Source organism: Saccoglossus kowalevskii, chromosome 13 (assembly GCF_978046115.1).
Source record: "Saccoglossus kowalevskii chromosome 13, keSacKowa6.1, whole genome shotgun sequence".
NCBI lineage: Eukaryota > Metazoa > Hemichordata > Enteropneusta > Harrimaniidae > Saccoglossus > Saccoglossus kowalevskii.
The window spans coordinates 15847174-15867770 of NC_140653.1; the positions used below are offsets into that span (position 1 = coordinate 15847174).

General features: G+C 32.1%; 1 protein-coding gene across 1 annotated transcript in view; it reads left to right on the forward strand.

Moving 5' to 3' along the window:
- The window catches only part of LOC102804469 (sodium/calcium exchanger 3-like), a 96464-nt gene that overhangs the window by 62557 nt on the left and 13310 nt on the right, over nucleotides 1–20597 (forward strand). Inside the window, exons 4-7 of the mRNA XM_078007580.2 lie at nucleotides 1342–1386; nucleotides 4501–4590; nucleotides 14041–14201; nucleotides 15391–15487. Coding sequence (XP_077863706.1) covers nucleotides 1342–1386; nucleotides 4501–4590; nucleotides 14041–14201; nucleotides 15391–15487 — 393 coding nt within the window. The remainder of the gene's footprint in view (nucleotides 1–1341; nucleotides 1387–4500; nucleotides 4591–14040; nucleotides 14202–15390; nucleotides 15488–20597) is intronic.

Here is a 20597-nt window from a genome sequence, read left to right on the forward strand (position 1 = left end):
TCTACCATGTAAGACCGAAATTTTGAAAAAAATTATAAAAATCTATTAGCATTTTCATATTTTTTTTTGTTTAGTTCAAAATTATTGTGAAAATTGCGGTAAATTTGAGAAAATCAATAAATATTTTGGTATAAAAAAATCTGGGTATGGAAGGATTAATTAGGGTCTAATTCCATATTCAAACTGCTGTAATAAGTTTTACCAAAGTTTCATTATTGTTTATGAAATACTCAAAGCCGAGTAAGCTCAACAAATCGAGTGTGCATTTTTGTACAAAATGGACATGTCTATATAGTCACGATATTAAAGTCGGTATTAGTATATTCATCATCTTATTGCAGATGTCGTTAGTGTTATAACGACTCTATTAGATCCAATTATCTGCCAATATTATATTCAGAAATCATAATGAGGCTGACCGAGATTAATCAAAATAAACGTAGAGTTGTATAGCATAAAATGTGTAGTGATGCCTGATCAATGTACATGTTATACCAATCGGTTCATTCGATCAATTTAACACTGAACTTACTTTCATTATTTCATTGATTTAACAAATGACAGCCGATACAGGGAATTATACAAGTACAGAATGAAATATTCAAATAGTCAATTCCATAACCAATACATTCATCAGAACAAAATAACAAACAAATTAATGTCAATGAACAACTTACTAGTAATTATTATCATTGAAATGTACCAGAAAAATTCACTACTTGATTATAATGTGATTTCCCTTGTTGCTAACCCGCATCAAAGTACTTTAATTTCATGGTTTTACAAGAAGGATTTTTTCTCGCAAAGTGTCAGTATGGACTGGTTATAAACTCAGACAATGTTAAATACAAGCCGTTGATAGCAGGAATCCATTTGAAAGATTTTCTGTCTCATAACTTATAATGTAAGAATATTTCTGTTAATATTGGTAATAGTAAAATGGCTACAAAAAAGGCAATTTCCTCTAATTTTCATTTGATTTGGTAATTATTCTCAGTTCATTTTGAGTCTATTAGCTTTGTGATAACGATGTTATTATCGTAGGTATCTTTCTTTGTACCATACATGCTTGAATATCTAATTATATTTGTATAAAATCGCAAATTAAGTACAATTCCATAATTGCTACCAAAGTTTTTTTCGGCTCTATTCATCTCTTTTTATTAAACCTTTCTAAACAAAATTATTCAAAATCTTTTTATTGACTCGTTACATATTCTATATCCCCTTCAAATGTTGTTCCATTTGACGCTATTCTGTATATGGCATCATTTCCATAACGTGTATCATAACAATATTGTATATTAAAAACCTTTTTTTTTTACTTTTTTTTCTTTACAGTCAGTCAAATCTGAAATCAATACAGGAAGGCAAGACAAATGATATGTAAGTATTAAAAAAAAAATGTTATTACATATTTTCTCTATTGATAGCACAAATCATGGTTATGACCTGGCAATCAATAGTTTTTTCTGCATCTGAATACATGTTCAGTAACTTATGTTCGGCACGTACGTTACAAAATTTACATAGCAATAACGGTGCAAATAAAGGTTTTATGAAATTACTGATGATCAAAAAAAAAGTAATTTTGAGTTAGTCAGTGAGATATGTATAATTTGTGCAGGAAATTGTCTAATATCTGAGCACTGCTACATGGTTCTGCCACCCAATGTGATATACGTAGATACCTGTAGCTCTCTGTGGTATAAGATTTGTAGCTCCTGTAATTACATCACTCATGGTGGGTTACTGATGAACAACATTTTGTTTTGTGATTTAATTCACAATGACCAAATGGCAGCCATTTTGTGTTTTTTTTAAACTTTTCTACCAAAATGTTTATGAGAAAAATTCTGCCATTCAAAACATTAAACAGTTTTGGAACGCGCACTATTCATTTCCCGCCAATTCGCAGAGAACAATAGATGGAGATTAGATTGACACACATGATCAAAATGAGCGAATCAATCTAAGTAATCTTCAGAGTACATGTATCTGAATCCTACCTTATTAGGAAATAAAATTCCAAATATGGAACATTTATAATTGTATACCGGTACTCGTTATTAATATAGTCTATTGAGAAAATTCCAATAAATGTTGCCATTTTTCTCAGTTCTGTGCTTCTTCGCTATACTAATTAGGCAATTGGATTGGAAAGATGTTTATATTACAATAAGGTTTATAATTATGAGGATTTGACAAAAACAATAAAAAGTGTTGCGTACACTATCAAATGTCTCCTTTATTTAGAAAATACTTCTCTTTTTTGAAAAATAGTCACAATGTAGTGTGTAATGAGATAGAATCTCATATACTGAACGCAAACGGTTGCGCAGACCTGAATATTTTTGCTAACATTTCAGGCATTTTTATCTCATTAAATTGTTACTACATACAGGAGAATATGTATATAAATAAGGTTATCACGAGAATACTGCAAAGTATACATGAAGGCAGTACTGGATGGCATCAACCTGAATTACACATCATGCACTTTTTGCGCTGTTCTCATAGTAACATCATACTACATTTGTATCTCCTGAAGAAGCTAAAAATACAAGAGTTATGTGCTCAAAGCTAAATAATAATCATTAAAATAATTCTTATGTCAGCTGTTACCGCTGTTTTATGTTTCAACTGAGATAGGGGTAATAATGACATACATGTTGAGTTATTACCGTGAGGCTTCACTCTGACACTGGGACCCCCAGCTATAATAACCAAGCAACTCAACTCCCATTGCAGAATTTCCAAAAATAGCATGACGTACTGTAATAATAAACTTCAAAATCTATTTTATTGATGTTGAATTCAACTCTTTATATGTGAAATCCATATACCGGTAATATTGGTTCCATGCTGTTACCTTAATAACTTTGATACATGTATATATTGCCATTCCTTGAAACCACATGGCATGCGCTTTTGGATCTGTAACATAGAAATATATATATACTACTGTGGAATACTGTATTTTCGCTGGAATTAATTTTTGCTGAAAAGGCTTTTTGGGCGTTTTGTATGGAATTTATTTTCATTAATTTTTGATGAGTTGAATATAAAATATAGGAAAAAAGGTATATTCGCTGGATTTTATTTTCACGGAATATCCCTCCAGCGAAAATAGCGAAAATAAATTCCAAGCGAAAATAAAGTATTCTACAGTATATCATTTATATTGACTGGTATATCATTCAAAACAAAAAAAAAGACTGTGATACATTTTAGTTGGTCTTTCAGTATAAACAATGAAATTTTCCACTCTGCTTGTCACTGCAGAGATCAAGGTACCATGTCTTTTCACCAGACATTTAAAAAAATTGTCTTCACATAACTATATCTCAAACGCTTAATGGGGAATGCTCTTCTTTGACAGAACTTTAAATGTCAACCAATCAGAAAGTAGTTTACTTAACACATTCAGTTTGCTACACAGGAATTGATTGGGTTAACAAGATTTTGAAATATACATTTAATTTTTTACTGCCAAAATGTGGGTCCAAAAGTTATTGGCAGTTTTTTTTTCTCTGAATTACACGTGAGATGTTCTTTTTGAACCAAATATTCAGAATTCGATGCATGCTAATATTTTGATCCAGTTTAAGATTGCGTTATAATTTGATCAACTGTGTTTTCTATCAGGAATATTTTGTGGACTATTTATTTTTAAACATTACTCGAATCCCTGAAGTACCGTACTTAGTCCATAATGTTCCATGCATTGATTCATTGTTGATGATATACAACATTCATCGGTTAAATGCCCGGAGCATGTACATGTATCATGCATGATTTATTCCCAGACATCCTAAATACTACTCAAAAATTACCTTGATAAATATGAAAGGATTATAATTATTGTAGTAAGTTTTCATTTGTTACAGACTTGTCGCAGTGAGTACCACAGGGCACTTCTCTAATGAAGCATGTATGAAACTTGCTTTCCTTGGTTCACTGATAAATTGATATTAAAATGACAAATAAAAAGAAATACCGGTAGTCAGTATTTAGATTAACTAATATTGCATCTTCTTTTAATAATTATTAATTGAATATTTTTAAAAATCATTGCCTGTACTGGAGCTACAATTTTTTAAATAAAAATTGATCGAAGGATTGTAGTGGTACCAATAATGCAATGCAGTGAAATGCATCGTCAAATAAAAGAAACAGAACAAAGAAAATCTGTGGGGTAACTGAACTTGTTCGCTCCAAAATTAGGGTTGACTTAGAAAAATATTGAAGGATATAGGAAAAAAGTGCAGAATAATTTGGACAAGAAATTCTGGTGGCCATTTTGAATTGAAAAATGGTCATACATACGGTCAAGATTTGTAATTCAAAACTAGTTACGATATTTCAAGTGTTTTCTCCTTACTTTCATGTTTGTAATTCTTGTGTCAGTTGAAGTGTGTTTGCTGTGTCTGTGATGTTTATACAGTAATTCACATGCTTTTAAATTGTTTTGTTTTCCGAAAATTTTTCTCTTTGTAGATATCTCCGAGATCTAGAGGCTGGAAATCAACCTGGCAGACCCAAAGTACTTACACCAGTGGAAGAAAGACAATCATTTGCCAGAGCAAGGTATGCAAATGCTGATTGGCTGCTTCACCCTGTTACCACCATCCCTAGCCAATCACATTCAGTGTTATTAAAAATATATTTGCTCATCCCTTCCAAGCATTTATGTATAAATTGTTTACTGTGTTAACAAATCAACATGTATTCATGTGGTCGTTGTTTTTGTTTTGTTTTAAGTGTATCTTTGTTTGTTCGCTGTGTATGTAAATATTGGTTGGCAAGATGCAAATCACAAAACATGCTAAATTAGTGTTGCATGATGGGATATGCATGAATGGTTTACTAGTATAAGCTTCCTGAAAATCTGAATTTGGATTGAACTGTAAATTGTGTTTGTTAGCATTTATTGTTTGTTACTTAGTGTCACTTTATTTTGCATGTACATGTATCTAAATGTTGCTTTGCTAGGGGGGGCTTAATTCATACCACAACTTCTCTGAAACTATTGCAGTAAAAATAATTTTGGTATATATATTGCTTTGCTAAAACTTTTCTGAAAACTAATGTAACTGAAAGTATTTTAGAAATTTCTAATTGTTATTTTAGCTGGATGGTAAGTCTGAAACTATTGTACTAAAAGAATTTGGGAAATAAATATTGCCTGGCTAAGGGGCCTACGTACCACAACTTCTCTAACAAAAATCTACTGAAAATATTTGTGAAAAAAAAAGCAACAAAAAAAGATAAATGCAAGAAATAGATAGGGATATAACAATCTCCTACCATATGGACTGTTATGGAAAGAAGCCAGGTGTACTGGAAAAATTCCGTTTCCGAAAAACATTCTTGCAAAATAAATTCTCAAGAAACTTGCATGCAATGTCAGTAGATCTGAGCTTGTTGGTTTTCAGTTTATTTAAAACCTGCCATATTTTCTAAAGTATCAAGTTTCAAGAATCTTGCAATGCATGATGGGAACATTATTTTGTAGCTGTTGAGGTGTATTCGTACGTCACCATTTTTCTAGGGCCTGTGGCTATCCCTGTTCCTGTTCAAGTTCCTGAGTTTATTCATATTTTTCAGGTCCTCAGGGTTACCGAGTATTCTTATTCCCATTAGAGTATATTCATTTGATATTTTCCAGGGTCTGTGGTTATCCTTATTCCCAAAGTGCATTGATACGATACTATAATCTCAATATGTGTGATGTTCCTACATCACAAGTGAAACACAATACTGATCTGTTTTTAAGCCAGTGTATCGTAGTATGGATTTTATAATGTTTCCAAACACATCTCAAGGCTTCAAAGAAGACATTTTACTTTTTTGTTAATATTCATAAATTCTTGATTCAAAAAAGTTGAGATTGCATGTCAAACATAGCTTGAATTGATTGATATGAAGTTGAATTTTCTATTAATAAATTAATTATGCAGAGCTTTTTGTGGTGTCAATAAGTTGTGTGGGATATAAGGTATAATATGATTGGCTAGTATAGCTGCTCCTGGTGCCATTCAGCCAATGAGAACAACTCTTACATCAAAGCAAAAATTATTTTTATAGTTATTTTTACTACTCGTATTTTCACCATCACAATCTCTATGGCAACATTAGCAGCAGCTATAATTTATAACCTGCATTAATAACCGCTTTTTTCCTAGGAAAAAAAATCTTTTTTTTTTGCACGATTCTAATTGTTGCAGTGCACTAATAACACTATTGTATCATCTTTCTTGACATCGGACACAATATCACACAGAAACAGGTAAATAACCAAAATTTTATAGTCAGAAATTGTGTCCGTATATGAAAGTATAAATTTCACTCATTCGTCTTTGCACATTTTACATTTTTCTTTAACCCTTTGAACGCCATCATTTTTTTCGCCAAAATGTTATCCCCAAAATTTTACATTTTCATGTATTTTCTATAATGTTTTTCATAATTTTGATGATGCAGATTTATTTTGTAGATGGAATAAAAATTTATTTTGGCATTCAAACGGTTAAAGACGGTGATGATGTAACAACAGTTGGTTTGATGTCTTTAGCAGAAAAACAGCAGTTTTATGACTTAATTTCCAATTTTAGTCAAAATTTAGTCTTGCCAACTGGCCTGTAAAAAAGTGGAAAATGAAAGTTGGATTTTGTAGATAGATCAAGGGGCCAAGATTCATGTTGTTATGTCTGTTGCAGGGTACCGTATTTGTTGTTAGTATGATATGTTTGTGTTGCTGCTTATAGTCAAGTGATCAGTAGAGTAAATAACAATCACTCAAACCCAACAAACAAACAATGATCTGTAATGTGGACACTGCTTCACACTATTATCCAGCTCTTTTAAAATATTTGTTTTGTGTTTACTTTTTACTTTGCTTTGTTTTGAATTATTTTGATATGATATACCACAGTCCCTCTATCGATAGAGGATAGAGGGACTGTGGATATACAGAGCCTGTCATGATGCAAAGTTTTTTTCAAACAAATTTATGGTACATGTCTTTTGATTGGTTCCTACCAACTATAGGTGAGGCATGCTGATTGGTGCAATATTTAAGACACTAAAATACAATAACAAATGCATATTTTACCACAGATTGACAATAAGTTGGTAACTATAAAAGAAGAAATGTGCCCAAAAAAATTAAACTTGCATGACTGTAAACTTGTCTTAATTAAAGAGAATTCACAAATTTTCTGCCCCAGACAACCTTGTTGTTACCGTGGTAATTATACTGACTGCAATTTAGGAAATTTGGATTCTGCTCCAGATTCAAAACTTGCAAACTGTATTCAATAGAAGTTATTTCCAGTGTCTTGAGAAGAAAATAAGACCATTCTTTTTGAAGGGTTTTTGTTAACGCACAACACAATGTTGTAATTGAATAGTGGAATGACCTGCGTATGGGTGTCATATTGTACTTAGTGATTTTAACAATAGCATAGCGCTGTTAAGACCTCTTTCTAAGGTCTATGGTTAACCATATATACAGACTATCTATTTATACCATTCTACATGTAGGGGTCAGTTAACATGTACTTTTGTCATCAACTCTCTAGCAATTATTTGACCTCAGATCTTGTTTCTACATTTTGAAAGTTTTAATCCTAAGTTTCTGCTGCCCTCAAGTGGTCATCTTGCCATTATTGTATTATAATTGTGAAATTTTTTGAAAGAACTTGATTCTCCCTAGTTCAAAAATGGACCCAAAACCATCAATATTGAGGGTACCTTTTGGTTAAAAAATTGGCATTTTTCATGAAAGATTTGTGAAAATGGTGGTCAAAAAATCAGTGAATATATCTCTAAACTTCCACTGTGGCAGTATAACCCACCATTTTTTCTCCGTCCCTGTCATTCTGGATGTTTGCTTGTGCTACATTGTACAGGTACATTGAACATATACATATTGTGAATCATACACAACAACAATATATTCCCAATATGTTCAATTGTCTTATTTATAGCGAATATTTTTGTCATTTTTGGTCGAAAATGCTGTTTTCAACTTCTTCTTGAAAACCGCTAGCCCAAATGCTTTGATACTTGGTATGTAGGTACTTTGGGTGGACCTCTCTCAGATTTGTCCATTTTGTGATAATATCTTTAATTTTCTAATTTTGATGAATATTTTTGTCATTTTTGGTAAAAAGTGATATTTTCGACTTCTTGTTAAAAACCGAAAGTCCAATTGCTTTGATATTACATATCTAGGTACTACATGTGGACCTCTCTCAGATTTGTTCATTTCATGATGATATCTTTAATTCTCTAATTTTCATGAATATTTTTTTCATTTTTGGTAAAAAGTGATATTTTCGACTACTTGTTAAAAACCGCAGGTCCAATTGCTTTGATATTACATATCTAGGTACTACATGTGGTCCTCTCTCAGTTTTGTTCATTTCGTGATGATATCTTTAATTCTCTAATTTTGGTGAATATTTTTGTAATTTTTGGTAAAAAGTGATATTTTCAACTTCTTGTTAAAAACCGCAAGTCCAATTGCTTTAATATTATATATACTACATAGGTACTACAGGTTGACCTCTCTCAGATTTGTTCATTTCGTGATGATTTTGTTCTTCAATTATCTAATTTTAATGAATATTTTTGATAAAAGTAACATTTTAAAATTTTTTTTGAAAACAGCAAGTCTGATTGCTTTAATACTATACATATTGTTCATTTTCTGATGATATCTGCAGTTCTTTAATTGAAATGTGCATTGATAACAGCGGAGCTATCTCAGCCGACAGGCTGCTAGTTTATCTACTTCTTGGTCTAAAATATTATTCATTTTGACAGTCCGAAACGAGGGAATTGACATACCTATAGACCAAGTAAATTGAAACTTCATAAATAAATGATGCATCTTGGGATACATATGCACGTCCATTTATTTTATGGTCCAATTTCACATAGCAAAATGGTAGCCATTTTTGTGATTAAAATTAGTAAAAACCAAACATTTATCTTGTGTATGGGCAGATTTCATTCACAGCTGCTACATACATTAAACATAATACCACTTTGACGCGTGTCTTTTTGTTTTTTCAGATTGGATTCAAAATGGCCGACTGGTGGCTATATCTTTTGACTAATCATATTCAAACTTTACGCATACAGTATACATCATACCACACATACATGTACATTTTGTATGCAAATGCATTCTTTTGACAATTCAAATTCAGAATGGCCGAATAGCAGCCGTTGAAATGTTACAAATGCATCAAAATCAAGAAATTCTGCTATGTCTATGGGACCTTAATGAACATCATTTTGTTTTTCAAATCAGATTCAAAATGGCTGACTGATGGCTATTTTGTATTGATAAATGCTGTTCCAGAACCAAATCTCTGACATACTTGAATAATTTTAATCAATCTTTAAACTTTCATCATCTCAAATATTATGCATTTGTTTCAAATTCTGATTCAAAATGGCTGACTCATTTCAGTTTTATTGTACAATGTGGGAACTGTAACATGTCATGTCATGATTTGGCTTGTTCTTTATTGTCTTTAACAATTACATTTTTTTTAAAAAGAAAGTCTGTTTTTATAGCTTGACTATGTTTTTATTATATATATTTTGATTTTTTTTCCTTCATGACACGAATGTGACCTTGTTTTCTAAAAATAATTTGAAAACCGATTCTATGATTCATTTCAGACAAATGTCTAAGGGAATTAAAAGATTAGTAAAATGGTCAATATAATGACAGTCCTTGGTCATATCACAAATGCAAGTGTGACATTAGATTTGCTACAAGACATTCTGCTGCTGATTAATCTTATAACCGCTTACTCAGTAATCGACAACCCCCTAACTATGTAAATATTAATTCACCATACCACTTAGCTGTCTAATCAATTTGTCCATTCTGTGAAGTATTCATGAAGGGTTTCTCATATAAAGCTAACAGTAATAGACTGACATGTCTTTAATTTGTTGACCGATTGAGTGTCGTGGTAAGGGTGCGGGTTACGCTGAAATTAATGGTTACATAAATATGGTCTACGCAGACGAGATATTATTTGCAATGTAAAAGTGAAGAACATTCATTGATGCTATTATTTATCAAATTATTTTTCAAATTTTGAATTTAATAACCTCTCTGTATTCTAATTTCTAATTCAGTAAAATTTCTTTTCTTTTAATGAAATATGGTCAATGATAATGCGGATTATGAATTTTTCAAAATATGCTTGCATAATGTTTTCGATTTTTTTTTTCAAAATGTCAATCAAGACCTCCAGCCAATGGAAAATTATGTTCTTTTAAGCAAAAATTAAAAATTTTATAGGAAAATAAATACAAATTTGAAAACTGTTGCATTAAAATTTTGGTGGGAAAAATATTGTGCTAAAAAAGAATCACTCATAAACTCATGAATACTAAGGGAAATTATTAAAGAAAATGTTCAGTATAAATAAACAAATATTGAAAGTATGATTCTGTTATAACTGCTGCATTGAATGAGGATGACATTCTTTGAAAAATTAAATAATTATAATTGCTTGCTACTATTTAGAAATACCATAAGACTGATGAAAAATGACTTAAGCATTCAAGTGAAACATGTCCATGTTTTTCATTACTGAAATGAATATACTATTTACCACGTACCTAAGCTGTCATATATGAACTATTTTACCCCGTTTCTGCTCTAAACAGCTGAACTCATTATTTAAATGCAGGTAACTTTCTCGACTATTTCATTAATTTTGAGCTGAGTAACATATTTTGACATTAATAGCTTTTTATCAAAATCTATGAGATCCCTTAGACATTAAAAAAAAAATTTTTTCCATCAAATTTCACTAATAAAAGTATTAAAAAGCTTGTCAATTTGTAATGAAGTATTTTATAAAAGTAATAATGTTTTAGTTGAAACAATGTGAGAAACTGCTTTAATTAGTCCCCGTTCGGACGAAGTCCAAAAACGGGGACTTATAATTCGGTCTCCGTCCGTCCGTCCGTGCGTCTGTGCGTCGGTGTGTCCGTCCGGAATCATATCTCAGAATCCCTTGGACCGATTCCGTTCATTCTTTGCATGTGCCTAGTACTTTATGTGGGACATATGCACATGCAGTGGTTTAGCGATTCGATTCAAAATGGCCGATTGGCAGCCATCTTGTTTTTTGAAAATGTTGTATTTTGGACATGCTTTGTCATTTAAACTTGGTACATAGATTATACATGTTAGGATACATGTCCATGACAATTTATTTGGCAATTGGATCAAAGGTGGTCGACTGCCAGGCATCTTGTTTTGTTTTTTTGTATGCGGTATCTTGGACATGCTCTGTCAATTTCTATTCAAATTTGGCACATACATGTACTTTATACATGTTAGGATGCATGTCCATGACAATTTGTTTCATAATCTGGTCAAGGATGGCGGATTGACAGCCATCTGACTTTTTGGCCTTACTACTATATTTTCACAATTTATGTACCATTTTCATTCGTATTTGGCACATACATCATACATATCAGTGTGTTTCATAATCACATCAAAGACAACCGTTATTTGTTTTTATTTTTGGCCATATTACTATTATTACACTTGTAACTCAAGTTTCAAGGACACGCTCGCGACAATCCCTCTGCTTTAATATGATGAGCACAAACTTTCAAAAATTTAACGGGCGCTTGTTTTTTGGGGTTCAAATTTTTGAAAAATTTCAAAGGGAATATAATCCCGATAGCAGTGTCAATTTTAGTGAGGCATTTTGGATATGAACCGTGACTTTTGTATTAAAACCCTTCAAACATTTAACAAAAGTAGGATGCATTATACACAGCCCGTTCATAATTAGGTGAAAAAAAACAACTTATGTTGCTCTCAAGTCGGAAAATTGAAAATTGGGTCGGTCGGACGGATTTTTTTTTTTTTTTTTTTAAACTCGTGAAAACTAAGGGTATCGTAAATAGCTGAGGTATATGAGAAAAAAAAAACACGACCCGATATTTCATATTTTTCGGTCGGTCGCTGAGGGCAACAAACAATTTTTTTTCTTTTTTTGGCCTTATTGTGTTCTTTGTTTTGTTTATAACGTTCATCATGCATATTGTACCAACTTTTGGACCATACTGTTCATAGCATAGAGGTTAATAATTGTTGATCAAACTCTGGTTTGGTAGACCCAGGATCAAATCCTAAATTGGGTTGAACATTAAAAAAAAGTCAACCGCTACCCTGCCGATTGTGCCACAGACTCAATGGGAAGGCTAAATCCACATGTGGTATTGGGTAAACCTTGGTTAAGGCCCGCAGATGCTAGTGTTCGACTGGGCCTACTTGATGCCAGGAAAGTGCATTATCTTGCCATAATGCCATATGATAGAAAGATGGTCACAAAACCATGTCATGTAGGAACAAACTAGAATACTGTAGAATACTTTATTTTCGCTCGGAATATATTTTCGCTATTTTTGCTGAAGGGATGATTCCGTGAAAATAAAATCCGGCGAATATACTTTTTTGCCTATATTTCACATTTCACAAAAATCAGTGAAAATAAATTCCATACAAAACACACAAAAAGCCATTCCAGCGAAAATTAATTCCAGCGAAAATAAAGTATTCCACAGTATATGGTCTTTATAGCAAAATGGAATATATATCAGCATTTGGTATTCGCTAAAAAAAGTTGGGGGAGACAACGGTGACATTCAATGTTCAGAACAGTTGCCTAGCAAAAAAATTATTAAAAAAAATTTTTGACAATAACAACAATTTTTTACCATGTCAACTCAGCAGAATAAACATCATAGCTACAGTATGTGTAAATGTACAATTTTAAAATATCAACATTCAGTACTGGATATCAATCAAATTGAAAAGATCAATTTCTTATTAGTTTAATTAATTAATTAGCTAGATATTTTTAAAAAAGGGAAATTGTAGTATGAAATGTTGTTGAAAAATGTTGTTGATTTATCGGCAAGTATTAAACCAAAATAATTGCTGCACATCATTTATAGGTCAAATGTTGTGAGGCTCATTATGTATGCGAGTTTGTGAATCAAAATGATGAGGTGAAGAATGGAAATGTGATTGACAGATATGTTCAAAATTTAGTTATTATATAATAAACAAATCATTCAATTTTTAATCCTCAAATGTTTGTTTGTGGTCTAGCAATGTCAGTTTGGCTCGGTAAGTGTCAATTTAAGGCACCAGAATTTTTACTCACACCACAGTGTTTGCATTTTGTCAGCAAGCATCACTATTATGTTCCTATGTAATCTTTCCATCTAATTCTCATTCCTAACATTGACAACAACAAAAAAAGACTGGCTCTGTTTTGTTTGTTTGTTTGTTTGTGTATGTGTGTGTACTTACTCTGTATGAAATTCTTATGCCTGCTTGTTATAAAGATGGTGAGGTCAAAAAAAGGGAAAATATAATAAAAATACTTTGTTTCAGTGTTTTATCCTAACAATATAAATCATTTTTTAAGTTTTTTATTTTGTTAGGGTGTAAAAACATACAAAAAAAAAAGGTACAATCTTGTTCAAAATTCTGTGGGATTTGCATATTTATGAAAAATTGTTTCAAATTTGCATGTTATATCCCGGGCTTCCAAAACTAACAGTTGACAACAACTTAGTTCCGCATTGGTGAGCAAACACTGATTGAAAGACTATTCCTCTGATTGTGCACTTTATTGTGGACACAATTTGTGCTAAATTTTGGTAACTGTCATGTTTGACCACACCCTCCGTAAATATGCGCAATTTTATTTTATTGCTCTGCAAACCAAGTTTTCACCTCATTCTCATATTTTTCTTCTTCTCTTAAAAATATGTGTGCATCACCTGCATTCACGTGTTGTTTATATCCGTAATCAATTTCTTGATGACAACGTTGAAGTTTGCATTACAAACAATGAAATGTGTTAATTTTGAAAATTTGCGCTGATATTTAATGTGATGCTAATTTTGAATAATTAAATTGATTTTAATAACTGCAATTTGTTTTGTTACACTATGAAGATTCCGACATGCTGCAGTCAGATCCATGTTGGGTGGCAAGAAGAAGGTCGTCACGCTGCCACCGCTTTCACAGAAGACGGGACCCCTTAGGATGGCTGCGGTGGTCGATAAAGTTCGTAGCATGCAAAGCAATCACGCTGAAGAACCGCCTCCTAGTGAGGGTAAGAATAAAAAAACCTTCTCATTTCAATAAGTGTATTATTAAATTATTATAAAACCAATTATAGGACTGCCATTATGTTTTTATGATAAGAAGCTAGCACCTTTGTTTATATAATATTGTTAGAAGTTACCGTACTTTTGACACTGCATATAGCTATTAAAATACTGAAACCATAATTAAATCATTGTTATACTTATTACAGTCAGTGAACACAGAAAAAAGATGGGGCCAAAGATGGAGGAAGTACAGTATAATATAAAAAAGGCTTTGAAAAATGTTTCTGCTCACTAGTTGATTTATTCTTATCAGTTTTAAGAATCTTGCTCTCATATGGTAGAGATTGAGAGAGAAGGGAGGAGGAAGGAAGGTGGAGGGAGGGAGGGAGGGAGGGAGGGAGGGAGAGGGAGGCAGACTGAATCTCTCCTTCCCTCCTCTCCCATATGACTTCCAGAATTGTAAATCTCTATTTTGATATGCATTATAAAATATAATATAAATAATATAACCCATTTTTATTGCAATTTTGATGTTGGAAAGATTTCAGTATTATTTAATTATGGTTTTTTACTTGTTATAGAGAAAACAGAATATGGTTATAAAATACAAAATTTGTTGATTTTTTTCTGATTTTTGTAAATTTTTCACTTTTTTACTTTTAATTAATCTTCCCCCCCAATATAATAATGGTTTAAGCCTGACCAAGACTGACTTTAAGTTTAATCTGAACAAAAACACGATGTCTGTTCTACATATCAAAGTAATTATGATATTTATAATAAGGGAGTTTCTTCAATTTATATAAATTCACAAAATTGTTGATCCTCCTTCCATTAATACGATCTAGTTTTTTTTTTATTGGATTCTAATCTTATCCCTTCTTGAATGCCACATTACTGATTATATTAAAAACTACACAGTAGAGTGATAAGCAAAATGAAATGCACATGTCCAAATATAGAGTTTCATTCACACCACTAGAGGGCAGCCTATGCAGAGGTGTTATGATTGCACCAGATTTTGTCTTCATAACAGCATGAAGGCAACCTATGAATTTAATATTGTTGCCATAGAAACACTCATCTAAAATCATCCCAAATAATTTTTTTTTTCTGGCAAATTATATTAGGTTTATGCAGTATATTATTATATAAATGTCAGAATTTTTCTTTGTGCTTCTTTTTTAATAGATTTATGCGGGAAATTCACATTTGCATCTCCAAGTTATTCCGTACTGGAAAGTGCAGGCACGTTGGACATTGACGTACTCTTTCACAGAAAAAAACCGTAAGTTTTTCATATACAATGTATTCTTCAAATGGAATGACCCATTGGTGATGATGAACACATCATCCAATCCAATCAAAATTACTACCTAGTATGAAAATAGTAATAATTTTTGTTTTTGTATGCAAATATCAGACTGTTGACTCGTATGAGTCCACGCCTTTATATTTGCAAATACTTATTAAGTTGCTGTGCAACATCCATTTGAATGTTCTTTACATATAAATACATACATACAGATAAAAGGAATAGAGAATCATGTATGCTGTGACATAATCATAACCATAACCATAACCATAACCATAACCATAACCATAACCATAACCATAACCATAACCGCCGAGCCTCATTTTGGCATCATATAAGCAAGGTGCTCTTTATTAATATGGAGGTAATACCCCATTAAGCCTCATTTTGGTGTGATTTTAAGTAGAACGCCCTCATTAATATGGGGTGATGCCACAGAGCCTCATTTTGGTGTGATTTTAAGTAGAACGCCCTCATTAATATGGGGTGATGCCACAGAGCCTCATTTTGGTGTGATTTTAAGTAGAACGCCCTCATTAATATGGGGTGATGCCACAGAGCCTCATTTTGGTGTGATTTTAAGTAGAATGCCTTCATTAATATGGGGTGATGCCACAGAGCCTCATTTTGGTGTGATTTTAAGTAGAACGCCCTCATTAATATGGGGTGATGCCACAGAGCCTCATTTTGGTGTGATTTTAAGTAGAACGCCCTCATTAATATGGGGTGATGCCACAGAGCCTCATTTTGGTGTGATTTTAAGTAGAACGCCCTCATTAATATGGGGTGATGCCACAGAGCCTCATTTTGGTGTGATTTTAAGTAGAATGCCTTCATTAATATGGGGTGATGCCACAGAGCCTCATTTTGGTGTGATTTTAAGTAGAACGCCCTCATTAATATGGGGTGATGCCACAGAGCCTCATTTTGGTGTCATTTTAAGCAGAGCGCCCTCATTAATATTTGGTGGTGCCACAGAGCCTTTTTCAAGATGCAGATAAGGTGATCAAATTATCTTTCTGAGCCAGTGTTTTTAATACCCCTGTAACATTATTGATAGTAAACTTAACAAAAGCTACTATGGATACAACAGACAGGTGACTTGAAGTAAAAAAAGGGTCAGTACCCTGTAGACTATATCAACTTTACCTGTTCCTCTGAGAGACATAGATATAAAAGAAATTATTACTAAATATTTTATGCTTGATTCCATGTGAAATATTGTTTACATTTGTTTCCTTATGAACAAAAGAAGATTGGTGTGAACGACATAATATTGACAAATTTAATTAATTTTCAATTTAGCTGAAGAGGTAATTCCGACCATGTGATCAGTGCAGTTAATAGAATATGATGGATACTAAGAACTCTTATCTTTAGTATTGTGTATTTTTTTGTTATGAGTAACAGTGGGATTTTCTACTATAAAAGTCTACTGTAAAATGTTTCTAGAAATGTTTGTGTTTTTTGGGATTCTATAGAATTTGTGAAGTCGCTGCCACTTCATGTCGTAGGACACCAGAGAAATATTAAATGCAAAAAAATTGTTTGCAAAATTCATGAAAATGAAAGTGGTTTTCAGTATTTTCTTATGTCATGTGACACAAACACAAAATGTAACGTTTTGTATTATTTATTCCTTGGCAAAGCAGGGGGGGCACTCCGTGGACAAGACCCACAACAATCAGTGAACAGGATTAAAATAACCTACTTGGGTGGCTTTGTGGTTCGAACCCCAAGAAATGTGAAACCCACCAGTTGGTATTACACTAGGAAATTAATTAATAAATGAAACTGCGATGGTAAATCTAAAAATCTGCAACTAAATGAAAAGTTAGATGCAGCGGGGTGCCAACTACAGGAGATTAGCTGCAGGGATCAGAGGAGTTAGGCAATGAGGGCTACATAAATGGGGACTGTCACTACTCAGATTAGATATTGATGCAGGAAGGACTGCAGCATAGATGAATATAATGAGATGTATGTGTTGAACAAATCATTTAAAATTTCAATAAAAATATCTCAACTATGATCTTCAAAAAGTCCCCAAAAAGAAGTATAATTATTCAATTACAGAATGCCCCCAAAATAAGTTAAAAGAAATATTTTCTGAAAGCTCACAGTAAATCCAGATTTAAATGTTCTTTGTCCAAGCTCAAGAAGTATTTTTGAACACTAAACCCATATACTTTCTGAAAGCTCACAATTAACCCACATATTTTCCGACAGCTCACAGTGAACTCGTATGTTTTCTGAAAGCTCACAGTAAGCTCACATTTTTCTGAAAGCACACAGTAAAACCATTTATTTTCTGAAAGCTCAAATAAAAACAAATACTTTTTGAAAGCTGGCAGTGAACACATTTTCTTTCACCTCAACTTCATCAAACAATAATTATTCTGTAATTTCATTAATGTGTTTTGAAAATAATAGTAATGTATAAACAAGAATTACAGAATATGAACCAGCGAAAAAAAGGCTGTGAAAACATCCTCAAATGCTATACAAGGAAGCACTCGTAAATTATATAATACTGTCTACTAGGTCATTAGCACTTGCACAAAGCAACATCAAATTTTAAAAAGCTGATGGAACTCCATAAATTACAATGTCAGTATATTTGCATGTGAAATCTAAAAAAAAATGCTGTCATCAGACTATTGAGGAGAACAAATCCTAATTGATGCTGTACTGATTTGCTGAAATGAATGTGTGGCATGTACTCATTTGAGCTGATTCATGGGAAAAATTTAAAAATCATTTCATTGCCACGGCATCCTGCGTTACACTAAAGATGAAAAATGATGCATGCTCGGTTCAATTATTTTGTCGTTTGTGCAACAGATTAGTTTGTACTTATAGTACCTGTTATTTTTATGAGAATTATTACATCTTACTGTGTCATTTTAATTCAGTCAGATTTCAATGTAATTATTTTGTAATTATAATTTGTATATTTTTAAAAGCAGATTTACACAGATTTTTCCTGCCATGATTTTAGTTCAATGTTTTCACCATTTTTGCTCATGTGTATTTTTATGTTATATCTTTGTTGATTTGGAACCAATTGGAGATAATTTTTCACCTCCTACAAGTCTTGCTCACACATTTGAAAAAATTTGGAAAAATTAGATAAGTTTATTTTCGGAAAGGTGACTATTAAAGTTAATTTCGGCATCTAAAGTTTATTTAAAAAAAAAATCATTCTTCATTTTTAATTGCAAAACTTAAACTGTTAAAATTAAATTAGACTTGGACATTTTTCTGGAATTGTATGAAATAAAAAATAAATCCCTACATACCGGTACTCCAGTACAGTCGCTCAAATTCTGATTCAGTCACATTAAAACTATGAGCACATGCAGAATATTAAGTGATATAAGAAAACTTGTCTGTCGGCAGATAATTGTCGCCCAAGGCAAGAAATCAACGATCTGAAATCAGTATGCTATCTGTGAAAAGGAAATTGCTTTCCATGAGACTGTTTCACTATGATGTGAATGCGATCTTTTTATTCATGAACTGATTATTTGTTTCGTATTGATCCAAAAAAATTTTTTTGTCACAACGACACTGCAGTCTTTTTTTTTTTTTTTTTCAAATATAATTGATCACCAGTATGGTGCCTTATACAAATGACTGAATCTGCTATCGGCAGCCATTATTACCGGCTTGATGACTGTAGGGGAAACAATTACAAATGGATTTAGGTTTAATTGGAGTCAAGTTGAAGATGTTATAATGGAAATTGGAGTACATGGTTGCTGAGTCTATGGCCTGAATGAATAATTTTAATGGATGAGTTGTGTTGAAATGGATTGGATAGGTATAATAATAATGTGTGTATGAGTACTATATTGTTAGTTGAGAGGTTGATGACAAGGAAAGAGAAAGGGGAGGGCGATGTAACTTTACAATACAGTTCTTTCCTTTAACCATTTTATCGCCATAATTTCTGCCAGTTTTTATACATTTTTCTATATTTTTGATAATTTTGAACCAAATGAACATAATTTCCTATTGGCCGCATTAAGTCTTGATCAAAATTATGAAAAAATTATGTGAGTTTTTAATTTGGGATTGGTAATAAAAGTTGACTTCAGTGCTCAACTAAGTGTTTTTAAAAATTATTCTGCCTGTAATAAAAATATTCAGAGATTACATTGTATGCAGCTGCTTCATTTAAAAATGCGATATGTTTTTTTTTATTTGTCCTGGATGCATGTACACAAGTTAACAAATCTGTAGCTCAATACATGCACTGTTTTTTATCCTGTGTATGCCTGAAGTCCCACACTTAGATTGGTGTATGTAAATTATTAAGGGTATTATTCACGTTTCCATAGCAATTTATCGAGAGTTCTTAAACATGTAACGACAGACTTAGTTTGTATACAGACTTAGTTTCAGTCAAGCATCTATTTTTGCGTTGCTTCAAATAATTTTGAAAATTAAAGTACATCACTTCTCCAAATTAATTCTGAGATAATCTTTAATGGTGTTATGGTTTTTAATTAAAATATTTGTATTTGATTTTTGCTCAATATATATAATTTTACGTGTGACAAATTTCCTATGTAGTAAATTTTTTACCATGACCTCATGAACTATTAAAATCAGCATAATTTTTTTTAGCATTTTCACAGAAATGATCAAGACCTATATACGTTATAAAGAAATTAATAAAAATATGCAGAATATAACATTAAAATTTGGACAGAAAAAACTTGTGGCGTCAAATTTAATCTTTGTGAACGACAGCAAATATCAACTCTAAAAATCAGCAACATTGAAAATTCAACAGTTTATTGACTAACCAAATATGTTATCAAATAATGAGATCAAAAGTTAGCAACGTCAGACTCGTAATTCTAAACATTCGGGTTGTATCAGATGTGCAATGATTAGTTCATCCATTCACAGCTACATGTTGATGATATTACATGATAACTCTTGACACCAGTCCTACATTAGCTTTGTAATAAATAATAAAGCTTACAATTTCACTTGATCACAGGAAAACAATACTGTTGTAAGTGCTGAAGCTGCCTCTGTAGTTACATGCCAAAGATGACAATATTTT